General features: G+C 44.0%; 1 protein-coding gene across 1 annotated transcript in view; it reads right to left on the reverse strand.

Moving 5' to 3' along the window:
- The window catches only part of LOC309601640 (ankycorbin-like), a gene marked incomplete at its 3' end in the record, with an annotated part of 92,845 nt that extends 76,589 nt beyond the window's left edge, over positions 1–16,256 (reverse strand). The window contains exons 1-2 of the mRNA XM_082334796.1: positions 16,190–16,256; positions 4,136–4,227 (exon numbers count right to left, since the gene is read on the reverse strand). Coding sequence (XP_082190922.1) covers positions 4,136–4,171 — 36 coding nt within the window. The 5' untranslated portion in view covers positions 4,172–4,227; positions 16,190–16,256. The remainder of the gene's footprint in view (positions 1–4,135; positions 4,228–16,189) is intronic.
- Positions 16,257–20,419: the final 4,163 nt, after the last annotated feature.

Here is a 20,419-nt window from a genome sequence, read left to right on the forward strand (position 1 = left end):
GAACCTGGCGAGGGATGCAAAGAATAATAAGAAGGGCTTCTATAGGTACATTAACCAGAAAAGGAAGGTTAAAGAAAGCGTACCCCCTCTGATGAGCAGAAGTGGTGAGCTGGTAACAACGGACGAGGAGAAGGCTGAGGTACTCAACAACTTTTTTGCCTCAGTCTTCACTGGCAACCTCTCTCCTCACACCTCCCAAGTCAATGGACCATTTGATGGGGATCAGGGGAGCAGACGTCCTCCCACTGTATGAGAAGATCAGGTTCGCGACCACCTGAGGAACCTGAACATACATAAGTCTATGGGACCTGACGAGATGCATCCCCGAGTCCTGAGGGAATTGGCTGATGTGGTTGCCAAGCCACTCTCCATGATATTTGAAAAGTCATGGCAGTCAGGTGAAGTCCCTGGGGACTGGCAAAAGAAAAACATTGCACCCATTTTTAAAAAGGGTAGAAAGGAGGACCCTGGGAACTATCGACCTGTCAGCCTCGGCTCTGTGCCTGGGAAGATCATGGAACAGATCCTCCTAGAAGCTATGCTGAGGCACATGGAGGACAGGGAGGTGATTCGAGACAGCCAGCACGGCTTCACCAAGGGCAAGTCCTGCCTGACCAACCTAGTGGCCTTCTATGATGGAGTGACTGCATCAGTGGACGAGGGAAGAGCTATGGATGTCATCTATCTGGACTTCTGTAAGGCCTTTGACAAGGTCCCCCACAATATCCTTCTCTCTAAATTGGAAGGATATGGATTTGATGGGCGGACTGTTCGCTGGATAAGGAATTGGCTGGATGGTTGCATCCAGAGGGTAGTGGTCAATGGCTTGATGTCCGGATGGAGATCAGTGACAAGTGGTGTCCCTCAGGGGTCCGTTCTGGGGCCAGTGCTGTTCAATACCTTCATCAATGACATATCGGGATCGAGTGCACCCTCAGCAAGTTTGCAGATGACACCAAGCTGAGTGGTGCAGTCGACACGCCTGAGGGATGGGACTGTCAGTGAATCAGGTAAGGTACAGGGGAGCCGAGCAGCAAAAGTGCGAAGTGCAAAGCCACAAGAGGAGTCACCCTCCCATCTAAGAAGAGTCATGCTCCCATCTCTCAGCTGTGGACTATATCAATTCCGCTAAATATCAGAATTCGCAACCTTATTTACTTGTGTGTTCCCGCAAGTCCTTTGCTGGCATGCCCACCCCTGTGCTTTTTAGGCCAATAATATCAAGGTGTGATTTGACAAAGCAGCTAAGCCAAGCAACAGCTGCAGAAAGGGAAGTCCTGCCGCTCCTCCTACTTTAACCACTCCTCTCAGGGCTGACCCTACAGTGAGACAGAGCAGGGAGTTAACCATCTAGAACTCACCCCACAAAGTCATTTTCCATCACTATGTCCCTGAACTGACTCACTGCAGGGTCAGATACCCTCAAAACCAGAAGGGCAGAGATGAAAGAAGAGGGAGCAGGGACATCTCTTTTGGAAGCTGCAAGACTGGTATAGCTATAGCACCAAAGCAAAACCCTGCATCAGGGACACAGAGATATATGCATGACTATCAGCAGTTGTGCCCACTTTCAATTCAGCCACCTCAGAACAGCCTAGAGAGCTTTAATACATCAGTGAAGTTTCTTATGCGGTCTTCATTCTAGCATACAGTTTTATGTTATCAGCCTTACTGCTGGAGAAGTGTTTGAGTAATTCCAGTCTCCCACACACACCTTTAAGACTTATTCCTATTCCTCCCCCTCTTCCTATTTTTTATGCTGATACTGAGGCTAAAAAGAAGGGTAACGTTCCCTCCCCCAAGACACCTCCAGTTCTACGGAATAAGACATTAAAGACTTCCTCCAGAAAGAAATACAAGGGAGGTAGGATGAGAAAAAGAGTCCCTCCATCCCTGCTGACTTTACCCTTATCCCCAATCTGAAAGCAGTTACCACATTTTATAAATTGAGATACAAATAAGACTAATTCCAATTAAAACCATCTCCTCCTCATAAATTATAGCTAAGAGAAGAGAAGGCTAATTTTCCTTGCTTATCTTGCACAAAATATAGAACAGCTCCTGTTGGCTGTTTTGAATTATGCCCTTAAGGTTTGGCTTCAACACAGAGGAAGCCAGACTGCCACAGATTTAGACTGTTGTGCCCTTAGAGCTACATATCTAAATTTTAGGTATCTGAAAAATCCTTTGTGGTCAACTTTGTCTCCAGCCAGTAGACAGCAGTAGTATCAAAACAGCAGTTACTTTCAGATTCCACTTGGTTTTGGGAAGAGGTATGAGTAAGTTATCAAGGATAAGTAAGTAATAAGTGAACCAGTACAATTTATAACAGTGGGTGGACTAGCTACAGCAAGATCTAGTTGCATCACGCATGTCACAGCCTTTGCTCTGGAGCAGCAGCCCCACCAACTAGCATAAAAGCATGAATAAAATCATCCTAACACACAGGCACACCTAACTTCTATAATACCAAGTGTGTTCATACATTAGCCAAGGGACTGTTCTCATTACTCAAGCAGATGCCTATGAAAAGTTTTACTAGTGTAGGTGAACTCAAATAGCAATTGCTGCTATTTGTCACAACAGCAGCAACAATTTCTAATCACAAAATTCTAGCAATTCTAGACTGAATGGCATATTCAGTTAGATGAGACACTAGAGACTTGTGACATGATTTTTATTTGTTGTGAAGTGGCATGAGACTCTGTGCCACTGGCTGATTCAGTCTGGTGACTAGCAAAAGCCAAACACTGCTTAAGTAGTTAAAAGGATTATACTCTGCTCCCAAAGGTTGTTTGACATATTTAGCTTGGTTATAGAGCTGGTCTTTTTAGGAAGAGCTCTTGCTAAACTGAAGGAGTAGAGCATCCACCAATGCTGCTGCTAGGAAGCCAATACCACAGCTGCCTGCAACCAATGCTAGCCTGTAGCTCAAAAGACTTTTTAAGCAGTAATCAGCACATCTGCAGATCACACCACAACAGCATCTCTTCCTTCTTCCCAGCTACTGAAGTGTGTTACAAGCTGGCTAAAGACACTACTCTAATGGTGTGCCACGAGACCATCTTTACATCAAAGCACAGCCTGTACTACTCCTGAGTGCAGTGTGTAATGATATTCCTGAACATCAAAACTTCTAAAAGAAGCTCCATTTTCAAACCTAATGCATCTTCACCAAACATGGCTGCTCTGGGATCCTGTGGGAATCTGGCCATGACAAACAACAATGCATCACTTCTTTCAAAGCAGCACACAAATTTAGGATGAAGGATAGAACATTACATTCTTCACAGATCATGGAGATTTGTTACAACTTCCACACAAAATCTGGAAAGTCAATTAAACACAAAGTCACCTATTTCACTGACTGCTCACTGCACTATCACATGAGCATTAACATTAATGCATGACAAGAAGCTGGAATGAGTAGTGGTAGGAAAAGAAAGACAAGGACAGGACTGGACTACAGCAGTCCTGCTGCTCCAAGGGAAGTATGCTTACTATACAAGTTCAAGCTTGGGTCTCCACTATTACTACTAACAAGAGACAATATATGATGTGCAACCCAACATCTCTATAAATGCAGTTCTGAAGAGGCTCCTGTAGGACCTCCATATTTATGTCTGTCATCCTCACTGCTCAAGCCTCATATCCACCTCTCCTCTGGCACTGGAACTGATAAGCCACAGCTGGTTCCTGTATTCTTGCTGACAAAGAAACCCTGCCACAGACTGAGGAGAACTTTCGTTAAGTGCTCAAACACCACACTGATAAGAATGGTATTATGCTTAGACAGAAATATGATCAGGCAGTGAAGTCCTTACTAGGCTTAATCCTGTATCCGGAACAAAGTTTCAATCTGGACACCAGCACAATCTAACAGAAGTTCTGCAGACCCCACACACGTGCATGATTCAGTTATAGGGAGCAAGGTAGTGAAATATTAATAGTTTGCATAACAGAATTGGACTCCAAATAGAAACAGCCTACTCCATACTGTACTCAGCTGTCACCTTTGTGCTTGGAAAAAGTTTTTCTTCTCTGTAATTCATTAACCTACAACCTTATCAAGGTGGGAGCGAAGAACTTGTTTCCAGCATGGAAACCAGTGGTCAAACCAAGCAAAAATACTTACGTCACTCTTCCTGAACTTTGCTTTTAAGCTCTTCATGCTGATCACATTCAACCTTCCAAACCTTTGAGGAGCTTTTTATCCTTCTTCAATATCTAAAGAAAAAAAGAAATAAAAATAAGATTCCAACTTGATACTGTTCAGTTCACTGGCAGCCAAGTCTGAATTGAATTTGCATACCTATATCACCTTTTGAGGGTTTAGCCCTCAAGCTCTAAACTTTCTGTTTCTCCAAACTTAAAAGCAAGCCTAAGTCTGACCACAGAATAATAGAGCAAATCTTTACCAAAAACTCAAATGTGTATCATGTTATAGTAGCTACTTCTCGCCATAATTAGATCACCAACATGTTCATGTACATTACATGTTCATGTAAGCAGCTTTCTCTGCCCACTGCCTATTTTAACATTATCATCAGGGCAGCCATTTGTAAAGTGGAAAAAGCAGAAATAAGTATGCAAAGTCATTCAATTAAAACTTCACTATCCTACAACTGTGGATGTGCACTGGGTAGCAGAAGTACCACACTATTGTATGTACAAGTTTACCCACTAACCAAATTCAAAAGTATACTTGAACCATGCATGACACATACTAATACAGCTCAACACAACATAGCAGATGGAACCATCTGAGCAAGAACAGAGGTTATCACTGGAAGAACTGTATTCTTGGAGTCATGGCTAGTTTTAATTTGACAATGTACTATCACAGGCAGTCATGTTCCTACTTCCTTTCAAATGAAGAAAAGCAGCAGTTGCACAAACATATATAACCAAAATTACAGACAAGCTGCAAGCTCTCACAGGGAAACAGGAAGCAAGTACCTAGGGCAAAGTTTCCTACAGAAAGCTTCAATATACAACATATTACCAATCCAAGACAAACATAATGGCGAACAGCATGTTAAAGTAGCATGGCAATGTGTTATTTCCTAGAGCGCAATAGAAAAACTTAATGAAAGAGCAACATACTTCTGGACTGGGCAAAGCCTTCTATAAAAAAATGTTCCAAACTTCTAGTTTTACAGTATGCTCACTCATCTACCCCCCTCATCTACCAAGTTTTAGCTGCTATACAAATTCCTTCTGAAGGAACAGTTTAAAGTAAAGGATGTTCAGCTGTATAAACTTCTTCCCTCCACCCTAGAAAAAAAAAAAAAGAAAAAAAAATATTACAAGTCTATCCAGATAAATAAATAACTGAAATGAGGACTGGAGCATAAATTCAAATAGGTCATGCAGGGTCACTAATGTTTTACATCACTCTTCAGAAACAGTAGATCACAGTTTGATAAGCAAAGTGAGATTCAATTGTTTCATAAAAGTAAGTCCCTTATTATTATGAAGCAAGTTGCTATGTTCTACATGATCACTCTACTATGAGTTAAGTGTAGAGTATATACAAATGCTTCCACAAAATACAATGCTGAGCACCATTCAGGAAGAACGATTAGTGCTAAGTAAACATGTCATTTAGTTCAACCCCATATTTATCTGGCAGCCATTTAAGACAAACACAAGCACATTTCTTAAAAAAAAAAAAAAAACCAAACAATCAAAAAATCCCATACACTATATACACACAAATACATTTCCCACATAACACACACCTCCAATAGGTAATCTGGATGGGATAATTCTGTATGCTATTAAAATATCATTAAAACTAATTAAATTACTAAGTCTAATTAAACAGTCATTCTGAAGTCATATCAGATTCCTGACTGCTTTCAGGTATATGAATGGGGGGTTTCATTTGAAGTTCTTGCTTTTCATCTCAAAGAGAATGGGTTTGTGGCATTTTAATTCTTTACCATGCAAAAGGAGAAGAAAAAAAAAAAAGTTGCAGAAGCTTTTCACTCCCTGGCTTAAGTGACAATTTCTTAGCTTTTTCTTGGGCTGAATGGAATATTTGTAAAATAGTAACAAAAATATAACAAAACCAAAAAAAAAGCAAGTTTTGAACAACCAAAAAGAAGGAATTATTTTAGGTTGTTCTGAGACAAGCATACCACTTTATTTCTGCTACACCTACTCAAACTTTGGAGAAAGTGTGAAATTGCACAACAGCTGTCATAACCTGCACTGGAAAGGAGCCTGAACCTCAGCAAGAGCCCAATAATCTCCTAAGTTGTTCTCTAGCATCACCAAGGATTATGAGCATTGCAAAGACCAGAAATGCCAGGGTACAGAGAAGAAAAATGCCATTACACTTATCTGGCCTTTTTTTCATACCATGCCAGCAAAAAAAAAAAAAAAAAAAAAAAAAAAAAGGAGAAGAAAAAAAGAAAATGGAGGCCAAAACCCCAAAATGTTTTTAAAAATTTTGGGAAAAACAGAACAAAACAAAACCACAATTAAAAGGAACTTTAAAAGCTGAGAAACATCATACAATATCCAACAAAATCCAAAACTTAACAGGACTATTTTAAAAGTTAAACATATTTGACAAAAAAAAAAGTAACCAGTTTAATTAAACCATTTAATAAAATATAAAGAAATCCTTTGCATGGGGAAGTGAAAACAAGAAATCTGTCCTCTCATCCCTTCTCACCCCCTCAGCATTTTTGGTTCTCATGAACGAAATATTTATTATAACTCCCATGAAAGATAAAGTACTCAACTAGAGGGCTATGGGGGAAATGACAACTCCTTGTAGGTATACGCACAGAACAGCTGCAAAGCTGGACTCTCTTCTATGAGGAACCTGTAAATACAGTCTAATTAACAAGCTTTGCAAGCACTCCTAGCATGAGACTTTTCCCCCTTTTGAGGAAGGAAGAAGGGAGGCGAGCTGTGTTTCTGTTAGAAGCCAACTTATTTTTCCCACAGGACACTTCACCTCTTGCGTAAGTGCATTTTATACACTGAACATGAAACTTAAGTCTGCAGCATAATTAAAAAAGCATGCATAAGCACACAAAAACAGCATTCCTGGGTTTAGTGTGTGTCACATCTGTATTTTTCCATAAGAGAGAGTTAAACACAAACATTAAGATTACAGCTTGTGCATCATAATGCCCATAATCCTTCAGCTGCAGAGATCAAAACCCATGAAGCAGTAAGGGCTGCCTTTTCTTGGCACTGTTTAAAGGAGGAAGTCACCTCTCAAAGGGTGTAATTATTGGAATTGATGAAAAAAAGAGGTCAGCATCCTAATTTAGCACAGCTTTATGACAACTGTTCATTTGCCGGGGGGGGGGGGAATAAAGGAAGCACCATTAATACACTACTGTTTTACAAGATAGGAAACTACTACTAGAAATTCACTAGGGAGCATCAGGACACTTCAAAACAGTACTTCTGCAGTAAATCACAGGTATTAACAAGAAGCAATCTCTAATAGCTTCATTTCTCTGCTTTCAGAACAAGTGTGATAATAAATACCGAGCGCTGTCATTTTGTAGCTGCAGCAAGTTAGCAGTAGAGAAGTGCTTAACTCCAGGGATTCTCAACAGCTAATGCTCATCACATGCTTTTAACCATTAGCTCCAAAATTAAATATCTAGTCCTCTATCTCATCTTCCTTCAGCTTCATGTTCAGAAATAGCTTTCAGGAATACAAGCCACAGAAAACATCTTTAGGTGGGTGGTGAACCTATCTAGCTAAAACAAGAGACACTGAAGTGGCGGTAATCTTCAGCCTCAATTTCATTGAAACTGTGTTTTAATATACAATACAATCTTTAAGTTTAAACATAGGAAACATTTGAATAATCTTCCCCACTTATTTACAGTGAGATTCATGCAAACCACAGTAAACAACCATACTGACATTTTTTTTCCTTTCATTAAATTGCATTAAAATCAGAGCAAGGTCTTTCAAACAATGTTACAATTAACTCCTTGAATGGCCAAAGATCCAGTGATGCAACAGTAAAACAGCCTTAGCTTTACTAAGTAAAACTACAAGTTTACAGTAAAACAGTATGCTATGCACACTGTGCATGCCAATGACAGTTACCCTTTACTGATAAGTGAATGCTGAATTCAATTAATTTTAGGTGTCAAAAATCTTGCACCTCTTTCAGAACACCCTGAGAAGCCTCCATCTCAGTGCTCTTCTGCAGCAAAGCATCATTCATAATGTCAACTAATTTCCCATTCCACTACCAAAAATACTTAAAAATTTTTTTTCACCTTGTGAAGTTACAGAAAAGAACTAGAGACTCCATGCAAGATCTGGCAACATAAAGAGGAAAAAAAAATAATGAAAAAGGGTCTGGAAGAATACCATTGCTGCCATACACTTACATCTCCTTTGTGTGAATGCACCTACACTCACGGGGGAAAATAAGGGGCCCCATAAATATCTTCTCCCAAAGCACTACACCTCCATTTATTCTCTGGATGACCACTTTCTTTCTAAATCACAAGCCCTGCTCTGACCCAGGAGAACAAGCCTTTGCGGCAGCCAGCACTGCAGAGCAGCCAGAGGCATCCACAGTACTAGCATCTCTTCTGCTGCCCACCTTCAGTACCCAACTTGTCAAACGCTTCACATGCCTGAGCCCCCCTGACCTACTATCCAATACCAAGAACATGCCCAAACCCAAGCTTCTCCTTAGCACTGCCAAAGCCACTGTACCACCTGGAGGCATTAGCCATTGCCCAGCCTCTTTGGTTGTTTGCACATGAATACAGCAAGCCCATACTGTACTAAAAAAATCCACCCAACACTTCATCTTTGACTACCTTCTCATTTCCATCTAGCTGAACATATTCTTCACTCTATTTCTCAGGCCAAAACAGAGAAGCACATACAATGTGACCAAAAGCAATGGGAACATTTCTCCACTCTTTATCAGCTCAGCTCAGTTTTTCTGTCTTGAGTAAGCCATCCTCCTATCATAGGAAAAGTCAAATGGAACAAAATTTTATTAAACTTAATGTCACCTATAAAGACAAATAATTCTTGCCTTAGTTGATCTACTATTACTTACTAATGAAAACACACTGAAAAATGAACTGAGAAGCCCAAGTACTGCACAAGAGTGCGAGTAATTTATACATAGTAAATCCCACTCTAAACAGAATCAGACATCAGAGATAGCAGGGGCCTTGGATAACTTTGTACAATCCCTCTATCTGTTCACAAATCACTGGCAAGGATGTGCTGAACCGTACAAATTTAAGCATTTGAGCCCAAAACTTAGAGCTCCATAGATACTGCTTCACTAACAAATCTACAGCTATGGCTCCGCCCTCCAGAATGCTTTGCATCAACTCTCTACTCTTACACTTCCCCTTGATATTCAGAATTTGCAAATGTTTAACATCATTTTTAAAGGATTCAGCTTAAGCAGTACCAGCCTCTGTGGATGTTAAACAATCAATACAAACCCATGTAGGACTGTCGATGTGGGGATACGGCAGTTTGTTAAACAGTGTTTTCAAAAACATTTCTAGACAGCTAGGAGAAAGCTTGCATCAACAAGGCCTTGGACACAGTGAACTACAGGAGAAGTTTAGAGAGAAAAAAAAAAAGCTACATTGCCCTGATTTATTTAGAATATCTCAAGTTGGAAGGGACCCATAAGGATCATCGAGTCCAACTCCCTGTTCCTCGCAGGACTACCTAACACTAAACCATATGACTAAAAGAGCATCGTCCAGATGCTCGTCGAACTCTGACAGGCTTGGTGCCGTGACCACTTCCCCGGGGAGACTGTTCCAGTGACTGACCACCCCCTCAGTGAAGAACCTTTTCCTAATGTCCAACCTGAACTTCCCCTGACGCAGCTTCGTACCATTTCCTCATGTCCTATCGCTGGTCACCAGAGAGAGGAGATCAGCACCTCCCCCTCTGCTGCCCCCCCTTGAGGAAGTTGTAGACTGCGATGAGGTCACCCCTCAGCCTTCTCTTCTCCAAGCTGAACAAGCCAAGTGACCTCAGCCACTCCTCATAAGTCTTGCCCTCGAGACCTTTCACCATCTTGGTCGCCCTCCTCTGGACACACTCTAATAGCTTGATGTCCTTCTTATATTGAGGCACCCAAAACTGCACACAGTACTCGAGGTGGGGCCGCGCCAGTGCAGTGTAGAGTGGGACAATCACCTCCCTCGACCTGTGCTCCCTATGCTGTGCTTGATGCACCCCAGGACCCGGTTGGCCCTTCTGGCTGCCAGGGCACACTGTTGGCTCATGTTCAACTTGCCATCCACCCAAACCCCCAGATCTCTTTCCGCAGGGCTGCTCTGCAGCCTCTCATCCCCCAATTTGTACATATAACCAGGACTACCCCGTCCCAGGTGGAGAATCTGGCACTTGCTCTTGTTAAATTTCATATGGTTCAATAGCTCTCTAGTCCATCCAGGTCTCTCTGTAATGCCTCTCTACCCTCATCCACAGCTCCTCCTAGTTTAGTATCATCGGCAAACTTAATGTACATTCGACTCCTGCGTCCAGATCATTTATACTCATCGTATCATGGACTTGTCTAGCTGTGTGCTGGACGTTTTGTCCAGAAGGATACTGTGAGAGACAGTATCAAAAGCTTTGCTAAAATCTAAAAAGAAACCACATCTACTGGCTTCCCTTGGTCAACTAGATGGGTGACGTTGTCATAAAAGGAAATCAAGTTGGTTAAGCAGGACTTTTCCCTTGTGAACCCGTGCTGGCTATGACCAATGACTGTGTTGTCTCTCAAGCGTTTTTCAGTAACTCCCAGAATAACCTTCTCCATAATTTTACCAGGCACTGAAGCAAGACTGACAAGCCTGTAATTACCAGGGTCTTCCTCTGATCCTCCTTTTGCTGTTGACATATTTAAAAAAGCCCTTTTTGTTGTCCTTCACAGTGCTGGCCAGCTTGAACCGTCATCGAGCTTTGGCTGCACGAATGTTCTCCCTACAGTGGCAAACAGCATCTCTTTAGTCCTCCCGTGTCGCCTGTCCTTGCTTCCAATGTCCATACACTTTCCTTTTCCGCCTAAGTTCTAGATGATGATCCCTGCTCAGCCAAGCCGGCCTTCTGCCCCGCTTGCTTGACTTCCAACACTTTGGAATTGCCTGCTCCCATGCTCTTAAGAGATGGCTCTTAAAAAGTGACCAGCATTCATGGACCCCAATACCTTCAAAAGCACATTCCCAGGGGACCTTACTAACTAGCTCCTTCAGCAGCCTGAAGTCTGCTCTCCCCATATCCAGGGTCAAAGTTTTGCTGGCAGTTTTTCTCCTATCTATCTCCAACAATTTGAAACTCAACTACTTCGTGGTCACTGTGACCAAGACAGCCACCAATCACCACTTTGCCCACACGAGTCCCTCTCTGTTTACAAACAACAAATCTAGCAGGGCACCTTTCTTAGTTGGCTCCCTTAGTACCTGCACCAAGAAGTTATCTTCAGTGTGCTTCAGGAATTTCCTGGACCTGCTTGTGTCCGCTGTATGATATTCCCAGTTAATGTCTGGGAAGTTAAAATCACCCATAAGGACAAGGGCAGCTGATCTAGAGATATCTAATTGCTTGTAGAATAACTCATCGGTGTTGTCGTCCTGCCTGGGTGATCAATAGTAGACTCCCACAACAACATCCGCTTTATTTGCTTTCCCCTTCATCCTTACCCAGGGGCTCTCAACTGCGTCATCACTAACTGCAAGCGCCATACAATCCAACCCCTCCCTTACATACAGCACCACCCCCCCACCTTGCCTGTCCTGCCTATCCCTCCTGAAGAGCCTATAACCATCCATCACAGCACTCCAGTCACAGCACTCATCCCACCAGGTTTTGCTTATGCCAATGATGTCATAGCTCTGGCACTGGGCCAAAGCTTCTAGCTCCTCTTGCTTATTCCTCATGCTGCAGGCGTTAGTATAAAGACATTTCCGATGTGCTCCAGTGAACTCAGCACATCGTGGAGCAGACTGAAGGACCTCACTAGCACACTGTCCCTCAAACATTGGCATGCTGCCCCTAGGCTTATCTCTAGCGAGCCTGGTTTTATCCCTTCCCCCCTTCAAATCTAGTTTAAAGCTCTTTCAATGATGAGCCCTGCTAACTAACTCCTGCGCCAAGATCCTTTTTCCCCTTTGAAAAAGGTGCACCCCATCTGTCGCCAGCAGCCCTGGCGTCGTGTAGACCAACCCGTGATCAAAAAACCCAAAATTCTGTTGGTGACGCCAGTCACGGAGCCAGGTATTGATCAGCTGGGTCTTCCTGTTTCTTCCAACATCATTCCATGCAACTGGAAGGATAGAGGAAAACACTACTTGTTCTCCTGATCCCTTAACCAGTCGTCCCAAGGCCCTGAAGTCTCTCTTGATTGCCCTTGGACTTCTTATTGCAACTTCATCGCTGCCTACCTGAAAAAAATCAGTAATGGATAATATCTGAGGGCTGTACCAGGGTAGGAAGTTTTCTCTTCACATCTTTAACCCAGGCCCCATGGGAGGCAGCAGACTTCCCTAAGAAGTGGGTCCGGTCAGCATACTGGGCCTTCTGTTCCCTGCAGAAGAGAGTCTCCTATGACAATGACCCATCTTTTTTTCTTTATGGAAGTGGTTTTGATGCGGGGCATAGGTCAACTTAACCTTGGCGACACCTCCAAGCTAGATGAACCATCGTCCTCATCATTGTTTGGTTCCACTTGCAGAGTCTTGTACCTATTATGCAAGGGCACCTGGGAAGGCAAGGTAGTCACAGAGGAGATGTGCCTGCTGCACCAGACAGGAACTTGTCGCCATTGCCCCCTATCCCTTAAGTTACCACATTCTGCCAGGTGGAGAGAGGATAGGGAATCTTCCGTATCACGTGTCCTGTCTGCCTGACAGGTCTGTCCCAGGGATGGTAGGGTGCAGTTCCAGTAGTCAATCTCCTTCTCAGACTCCCTGATACTCATCAACCTACTCACCTCCTCCCGGAGCTCTGCCACTAAGCTGAGGAGTTCTTTTACCTGGGTGCACCTCTCACAGGTGTGCTCACTACTGCCATCCGGTACTGGCATAAGAGTTTCATAGACCAGCATACAAATTCTTTTTCTATCGTAAAGACTGAACAAACTTGGCTCTCCACTTTACCCATCCCCCCTATAAATTCAGTTGGAAAAAAAAAAAAAAAAAAAAAAAAAAAAAAAAAAAAAAAAAAGAGAAAGCCACACACATCTTGTTTTACAGTATTTTGAATACAAGCAATGGCTTCCAGGCACAAAACTATGGCAGCTTTAGAAAATATATGTAAGCTATTACAGCATTAATCTAAAATGCAGGATCTGCTTGCAGAGGAAGGGCTTGAGTAAAGATCTAACACTTCCCAGGCAAATGTACTAACCATCAGGCTGGAGGCTCTCCCCTCCAGAGGCGATCTCAAGTTCAGCACACAGACTACCACCATCACCTCCAGGCATTACTGGCCATCCTGTTCTGGATCTCAACACAAGGGAAGGATGCTTTCTTCCACTGGTATGTACTTCCACTTCAGCAGTCCTCGGCAAGTATCTAGACTAACTGCTAGCCCTAAGTGCCAGCGGAGATCTTCAGTTGCTTCCACACTTCACCAAACTCGCATTTGCCTCAGGCAGTTTGACAGTGATAAGCTCTGCTATAGTTTTTTACCTGAATTATAGCTATTTGCACTACTTCCTCTACACCCCAAAAGCGCATTAGTAGATGACCCTCAAAATATAAAGAGCAGCAAGGACTGACAACTCTGAAAACAAGCCCCAAGCTACCTCCAATGCAGAGCTATCACCTGTGTACATTCACAGACACCTAGACAGCAACTCCAAGCAATACAGGAGAGAACAGGCTTCTCAGACATGCAGGAAATATGCACACAGCAGGAGAGCCAGTTATTCGAATCTATAACCCCAGAAGACATTATGGATTGCTATACTCCCACTTTGGGATTTTTAGTAGTCTACTAGTATCTCTGCCACTAAGCAAGGCACTAAAGCTTTGAATTGATTTGTTCTAGTTTTGTTTTTTTCAAGTTATTTCAAGCATCATCCCTATGCAAAAAGAACCAGCCCACAATCAGCTCTCAAAAGGAATGTGATTAGGGTATTGTTGCAGTAGGATTTAGAAATTGCCAACATCTCGCACAAGAGCTTAGCTTTCATGTTTCTCCAGGCACCGCTTCTCCCTCAGAAGAAGCACAAACTCCTTATCAGAGAAGGGGAGAAGAAAAGTAACATAGTGAGGAACATTTAAAAAAAGAAAAAAAGAAGGAAGAAGAAAGAAAGAAAAAAAAGAGAGAGAGATGAGACAAGTGAGTGAACCCTCTTGTGAAATGCTTACATCGCTTCATGAGACCAGCAGCCTCCCACCTAGTCTCTTCTCCACTTGATGTTATCCATCTGTTAGTTCAGGGAAGGAGAGGGGAAGAGGTAGCTTTTTATTGCTTTGCTAGTAGATGCACTCTTGGAAGAGAGAAAAGAATAGCACAGGGCCAATATTTTTAGAGACTGGAAGGACAGACATCTGCTACTGCACAGTGACTTATTGGCCTCAACTCAAGAGCCCTGAGCTCATATCAAGCCTCATTCTACTCAAATGCTCTTCTACTCTGGTTCATATGGCTGTTATACAATTCTTCTATTAGTAAATAAAATCTCATTGAGAGCTTTCCATGAGTGTCCCAAGACAAGAGCAGGTCACTGACAGATATTTACTAAATTAATTTACTCCTAGTTAATCTATGACATCAGAAGGCCTTTCTAAAATGATGTATGGGTATTTTTTGGCATTTGATTTTTTTTTTTTTAAATAACACACACTAATCTGCAACCCGCTAGGATTAAAAAAAAAAAAAGGAAGAAAAAGAGACTACCGCTTCTACTAAAGTAGCACTCACTCCAACTAGACTGCAAGTGTTTTATATCAGTCCTGTAATAAGAACGCTCACACTCACTACAGAAACAAACTAGAGAATTTGTTAAGAACCTGCAATGCTGATAAAGCAGAATTTAACTAGTTTTTTCACAGGAAGAAACTTAAGAACGTCACAAGTAGCAATGGCAAACTGCAGAAGATTTGTGCTGCCAAACGCTGTGCAAGAGAAAGCAAAATATTTAGCGTGCTCTGTTGGAAGTTAAAAGCACGGGTTCCTAGCTAAACTTGATGCGATTCCTAATGCAGACTTTTTTTTTTTTTTTTTACAGTTACAGAAAATCTTGATCTTTTAAGCCCTCGCTGTCATAGGAACGCGTAGCCCTCGTGCGCGCCCGCGGAGCGGAAGACGCAGCTGGCAGCGGCGCGGGGGGACCCGGCAGAGCCCGGCCCAAACGCCGCCCCCCGGGGAGCCCGGTAGCCACCCCGCCCTTCCCCGATCTCCCACTAAAACCCAAGTGGTTGAGTGCTGGATAGTGGAATACAAGAGAAACCTCCCCACACGAGCACCGAGACAACGCCGTCCCCAGAGCCACCTTTTTTATCGGAGCGAGGCAATCTGAGGGTCGTCGTGTCCCCCCCGGGGGTGGATTTAACTCCTGCCAGGGCCCCCCCGGGAAAGGGAGTGAGGAGGCAGCACTGCTGCCCCCGGGGCTCAGCCAGACCCGCGCTGTCAGGAACCGGGCGACCCCCCTCTCTGAGGCGGCGAAGGCGACTCCCGCGGCTCCGTTAGCTCCTCGGGGCCGCTTGGGGCCGAGGGACCCGCGGAGACCCCCGGCCGGGCGGGTAGGAGCGAAGGAGAGCGAACTGGCGCCGGCCTGACCGCACCGAGGCGCTACCGCTCACCCCCGCAGGCAGCTGTCACCCCCGCCGCGCACCGGGGGGAGAGAAAAAAGAATAAAATTATAGATAAAGTAAATAAAATGAAACAGCCAAGCGGCAGCGAGTCACGGACTGCCCCCCCAGTGCTCTCCACTCCCCTGCACTGGGGAAACGGGGCTCTCCAGCAGCGCCGGGGGAAGAGAAAGGAGAAGTTTCCTCCTGTTGCGACGCGCAGAGGGTTTTCCCCCCCAGGCTCCGCTGGGGAAGCGCCCACCCGCCGCCAGCAACTGTCCCCCACGGACGGCGGTGGGGGCAGGTGGGCGCCGCACACAAAACCCCTATTCACAACGCCCGCCACCGTGCGTGCGTGCACGCAACCTCCCTCCCGCCGAGCCGCGCTCACCTCATGGAGGAACTGCGTCCCGCTACAGTCGTCTCCGCCACCAGGAGCCACGCCGCTGCTAAAGGGCGGAGCCGTACCACCGCGCTCCCCAGGACACTCAGCCGCTCCACGCGGATAGGGCGGGGGAGGGGGTGACATCACTCCACAGCCACGTGACCGCGGGGCTCCGCCCCCCCGCGCTCGCAGAGGAGGGTCACGTGGCGGCGCGCGGATCCGCCCGTCCGTTGCGCGGCGGTTACTGCGCGCGCGGGGCTTCCGCCCTGAGAAGCGGGTTGCTGAGGGGAAGGAGTGGGATGACGGTGCCACCCCGTGGAAGGGTGGAAAGAGGGAGTTGTCACCTGGGATGATGTTGGTGGGAGATGCTTCAAGGAGCCCACCCTGCTCGCCTAGGGCCGGGTGTGTGGGAAGGGTATGTGGGGAGTTGGGTTCCAAGTCCCTTCTGCCTCTGGACGCCTTCTGGCCTCCTCGGGAAAAAGCTGAGGGGACAAAAAATCAAGTTCTTCAAGGAGCATGAGTGCTTCAGCACATGAGAGAAGTCCTGCACTTCAGTTCCCTCCAAAGCTTCCCTGTGTGTTGAATTTCCCTTCCTCTGACCCCCAGGCAGGAAGGACTGCTCCAGAAGAAAGAGAACTGGGACACTTGTTTAATTGTGTTTGGTTACACAGGAGCTTAGAAGTTAGAAAATCACAAGTGGGCTTTATAGTGGGCTTTACTGCTTCATTGGATGTGCTCCAGAAGTCTCTTTCCTGTGTAGGCCAAACCCCTCTTCTCAAAGTTGAACCTTCAGAGCACCCTTTCTCACATCCTCTGGCAAGCCAATGTCAAACCCCTGTCCCACCTCCATATCTCATCAAAAAGATCACAGTTGCCTTCCAGACCCTGTGCAATGGAACTCTGGACACTTTGTCTACAAATTGTCCTGTTAAGTGAGTTGGTGAGCCTCTGCCTACTGTCCGACCACGAGAGTCCTGCCGGAGATGTTAGCTGTCTTCCCATCATGTCATGCCCACCTACTGGTCCCACTCACCACAACCATGTTCCCTGCCTGAGAAGATCTCCTTTAATCTCTGTGGTCACTCTTATCTTCTCCATTCTCAACCATATCCACACCTTCCAAAGTGGCAAACAGTACAGGGAGGAAATGAGCACTTTAAAACTTTAGGTCATTATTGTAATAGTGGCAAGTATTGTTATTAAACAAATTATCACCAGAAGCATACTTTCCTCTGCTAATCTGCAGTCCTTACCTTGGCCAATTTGCTTTGCATGTGTTTTACCTTTGAGAACAGCCATAATTGTGCCAGTACTGTTTCCTCTCTTTTTTCTTATAAAACACACGTACACCAATGTTAATCTAATATAGTTAATGCTGAGAATTTAATTTGCACAGAAACAATAAAAATAGGAAAATTTCCCAGCAATGCTAGCTCAGCAGCTACAAAACATGTTGCAATTATTATGCAATTATTTTTAATTCCAATTATTTTTAAAAGCCAAATACATGTGTACAACATGGTTAGAAAGTCTCCTGCCTGCTTCACCAGCAAAATCCCATGTAATCATGTGTGACTAACATGAAAATGATTTAATATGCGAGTACAATCTCTTACATTTTGAATAGTTTGACCATGTTGATTTTTTATTTCCATTCTCAATGCCAGCATATCATAAAGATGGGGTTTGGGTATGTTTGCATGGGATGGTTGCTTATAATGACACATGAATAATAAACAGTACATTTTGGCTACAGTATTATAAAATATTCAGATCTTGAGAACTGGGAAATACAGTATTTACTAGTTCCCAGAGAAGTATTGTTCATCGTCTGGTAAACTGTGGTCCAGGATAAAGGCTTTGGGCTTTGTAGTGGCAGCTAGCTTAAATTCGTTAGACCAAACTGATCTGTCTGACAGAACCTGACTGCCCCCTAGGTTAGTCTCCTTGCACAGAAGACTACTTTCTTCTCTCCCCTCCCTTTTGGGCAGGGCATTGCCTCTCATTCAAAACACTCCTATGTAATTTTGTGGCTGAAGCCTCTGAGGGCAGAGCACAAGACTGGGGGGAGTCAGGAGATCTCAGCTCTATTCCTAACTTTGCCCTCAGTGTGCTGTAGGACTCTGCGATAGTAATGGTTTTCCACCTGTGCTTCTACTGTCTATATACAGGGTGAGAACAACTCTTTGAGAGTTTTAATAAATGCTCAGCATGAGCTAACAAAAGTTGTTAGTAAGATGGAGAGAATCTAATCTGCAAGAGGTAGAAGGTGGAATACATCCTACACAAGCAGCTTCTCTCAAAATCTAAGTGTTAGCGCATCGGCAGTGTGATGCCCTTCCCATGCCCCTCCGTTCCTTTGTACAAAAGGCATGAAACTAGGATGGGAGAGGAAGAGAATATCCTCTTCTGCGCAACCTCTCCTGGAAAAGCTGGGGGGGTTGCAGCCAGTTTTGACTTCAAGTGGCTGCCCACCATGGTGAGGATGTGATGAAACCATCCATGCATTCCTAGCTACTTCTTCAGAAGGGAGAGGCCTGGAAGTGGCTTAAAGATGTCTTTAATCACACTTATCACTCTGTTTGCACTGTCTTGATAGCATCTGCTAATTAGCTTACTTGGCGTTATTAATTTTTTTTTGCTGCTTCTGGCTACTGCCTTCTGCAGAACACAAAGAGCTGGTCACATCTCCACTTAGAAATTATTTGCAAAGGAAATCACACTCTTGAGCTGGTTGATCACTTCCCTGCCATCTTTCAAGCAGCTTAAACCTGTTCTATGAGCTGTGAGTGCCACATGTTCTCTTCCCTCATTGGACTTGTTCTGGTCTGATTATTTACAATATGAATATAATTTGTTTTGCTAATCCTTGCTGTTATTTTTTGCTGAAGGACAATTTAAAGAAAGTTTGGGTTTAGATTTTGAGACATGATTTTGTTCCCAGGCTGTTCTTTGCTTACAGTAAAATATTTTTTTCACCCCTTGTGACAGATGTCCCCCATAAATGCAGGAATCTCTGTGGCAACAAGTGAGAGAGAATTAAAAAGTATGTTTTATATCTGCTCCCACCAGAGCGCTTTAATAACTTGTTAGCACAGAAAGGAGGTACTTGATGCCTCTTCACAATATGGCATGTTTCAGAAAACTTGGTTGGGAATTTTTTTTCTTTACTGTTTCTGTGCTGTTTGTATAGCACCAGCAATGAGCCTGACAGGGTCAACACCAGAAAATACTAAAAATTGAAGAAAGTCACAATTGGAGCTGCTCAGACAGGGCTCTTAACTGAGACAAAATCTTGAGAGAGAGGAAAGCCTAACTAGGGACTTATTTTCCTTTGAAGTGATCTTTCAAAGGCTGAAGGAAAAATCCAGAAATAGTTGCAGGGAATTGTCTAGATTATTTCAACTTTCACTTACTAGATGGATATTTCCTCTGCCTCCACCAGCCTTCCTTCTTCCTCATCGTTTTTACATCTATGCTATCTTCTTTGCACCTTTCTGCATGGAGTTCCAGTTTATGACACTTGTTTGACCTCTTTATGGTCCCAGGTGACATTTCTAGGAAAGCTCCAGAGAAATTCAGTTGTTTTGCCCTTGAGATTCTTCCTGTGCCTCAGGGCCCTCCTTTGACGTGGCCACAAGAGTCACCACGAGTCTGGGCTGCCCTCAACTGGGCCCTGTAAATCTGTATATTCCTCCTCTGTCATAGCAGCAGAAATCAGGAGCAGAAGGAGGAGGCCAGGCTGTTTGTGTCACTGTTGCTAAATCCTCCTCCTTGGGGAGCCTGCCTTAAACAGCAGCCTTACCTGAGCAGGACCGAATGGATCAGCGCTTGAGCAGGTTCTGGTTAGGAAAGAGAACAGTCCTCCAGAAATATAGCTTACTCTTCTCTCCCTATGACATCATCTGCCTCTGGATATATTTTTCAGTTTAGTTTGTAGCCACTGGGATATACAAAGGGAATTAATGCAATCCTTCTTAACTACAAAGAGCAAAAATACTCTTCTTTTTTCCTTTCACTTTCTCACATTATTATGGAAATTTGTGCTCGCATGTTAGTCTTTGATATGAATGTGCTTTCTGTAGGTTTAACTAGGAGAAAAATAATTTCTTGGCCTTTTCAATAACATCCAGTGTAAAATAAGTTTATCTTGTACATCTTCCCTGTGAGGACCACAGCTTGGAGCTGCAAGGCAGTGGGCTTGATGATCTAATGCAGCTTTCCCACAGAGACATC

Source organism: Platalea leucorodia (assembly GCF_965183815.1).
Source record: "Platalea leucorodia genome assembly, chromosome: W".
NCBI classification, from domain to species: domain Eukaryota; kingdom Metazoa; phylum Chordata; class Aves; order Pelecaniformes; family Threskiornithidae; genus Platalea; species Platalea leucorodia.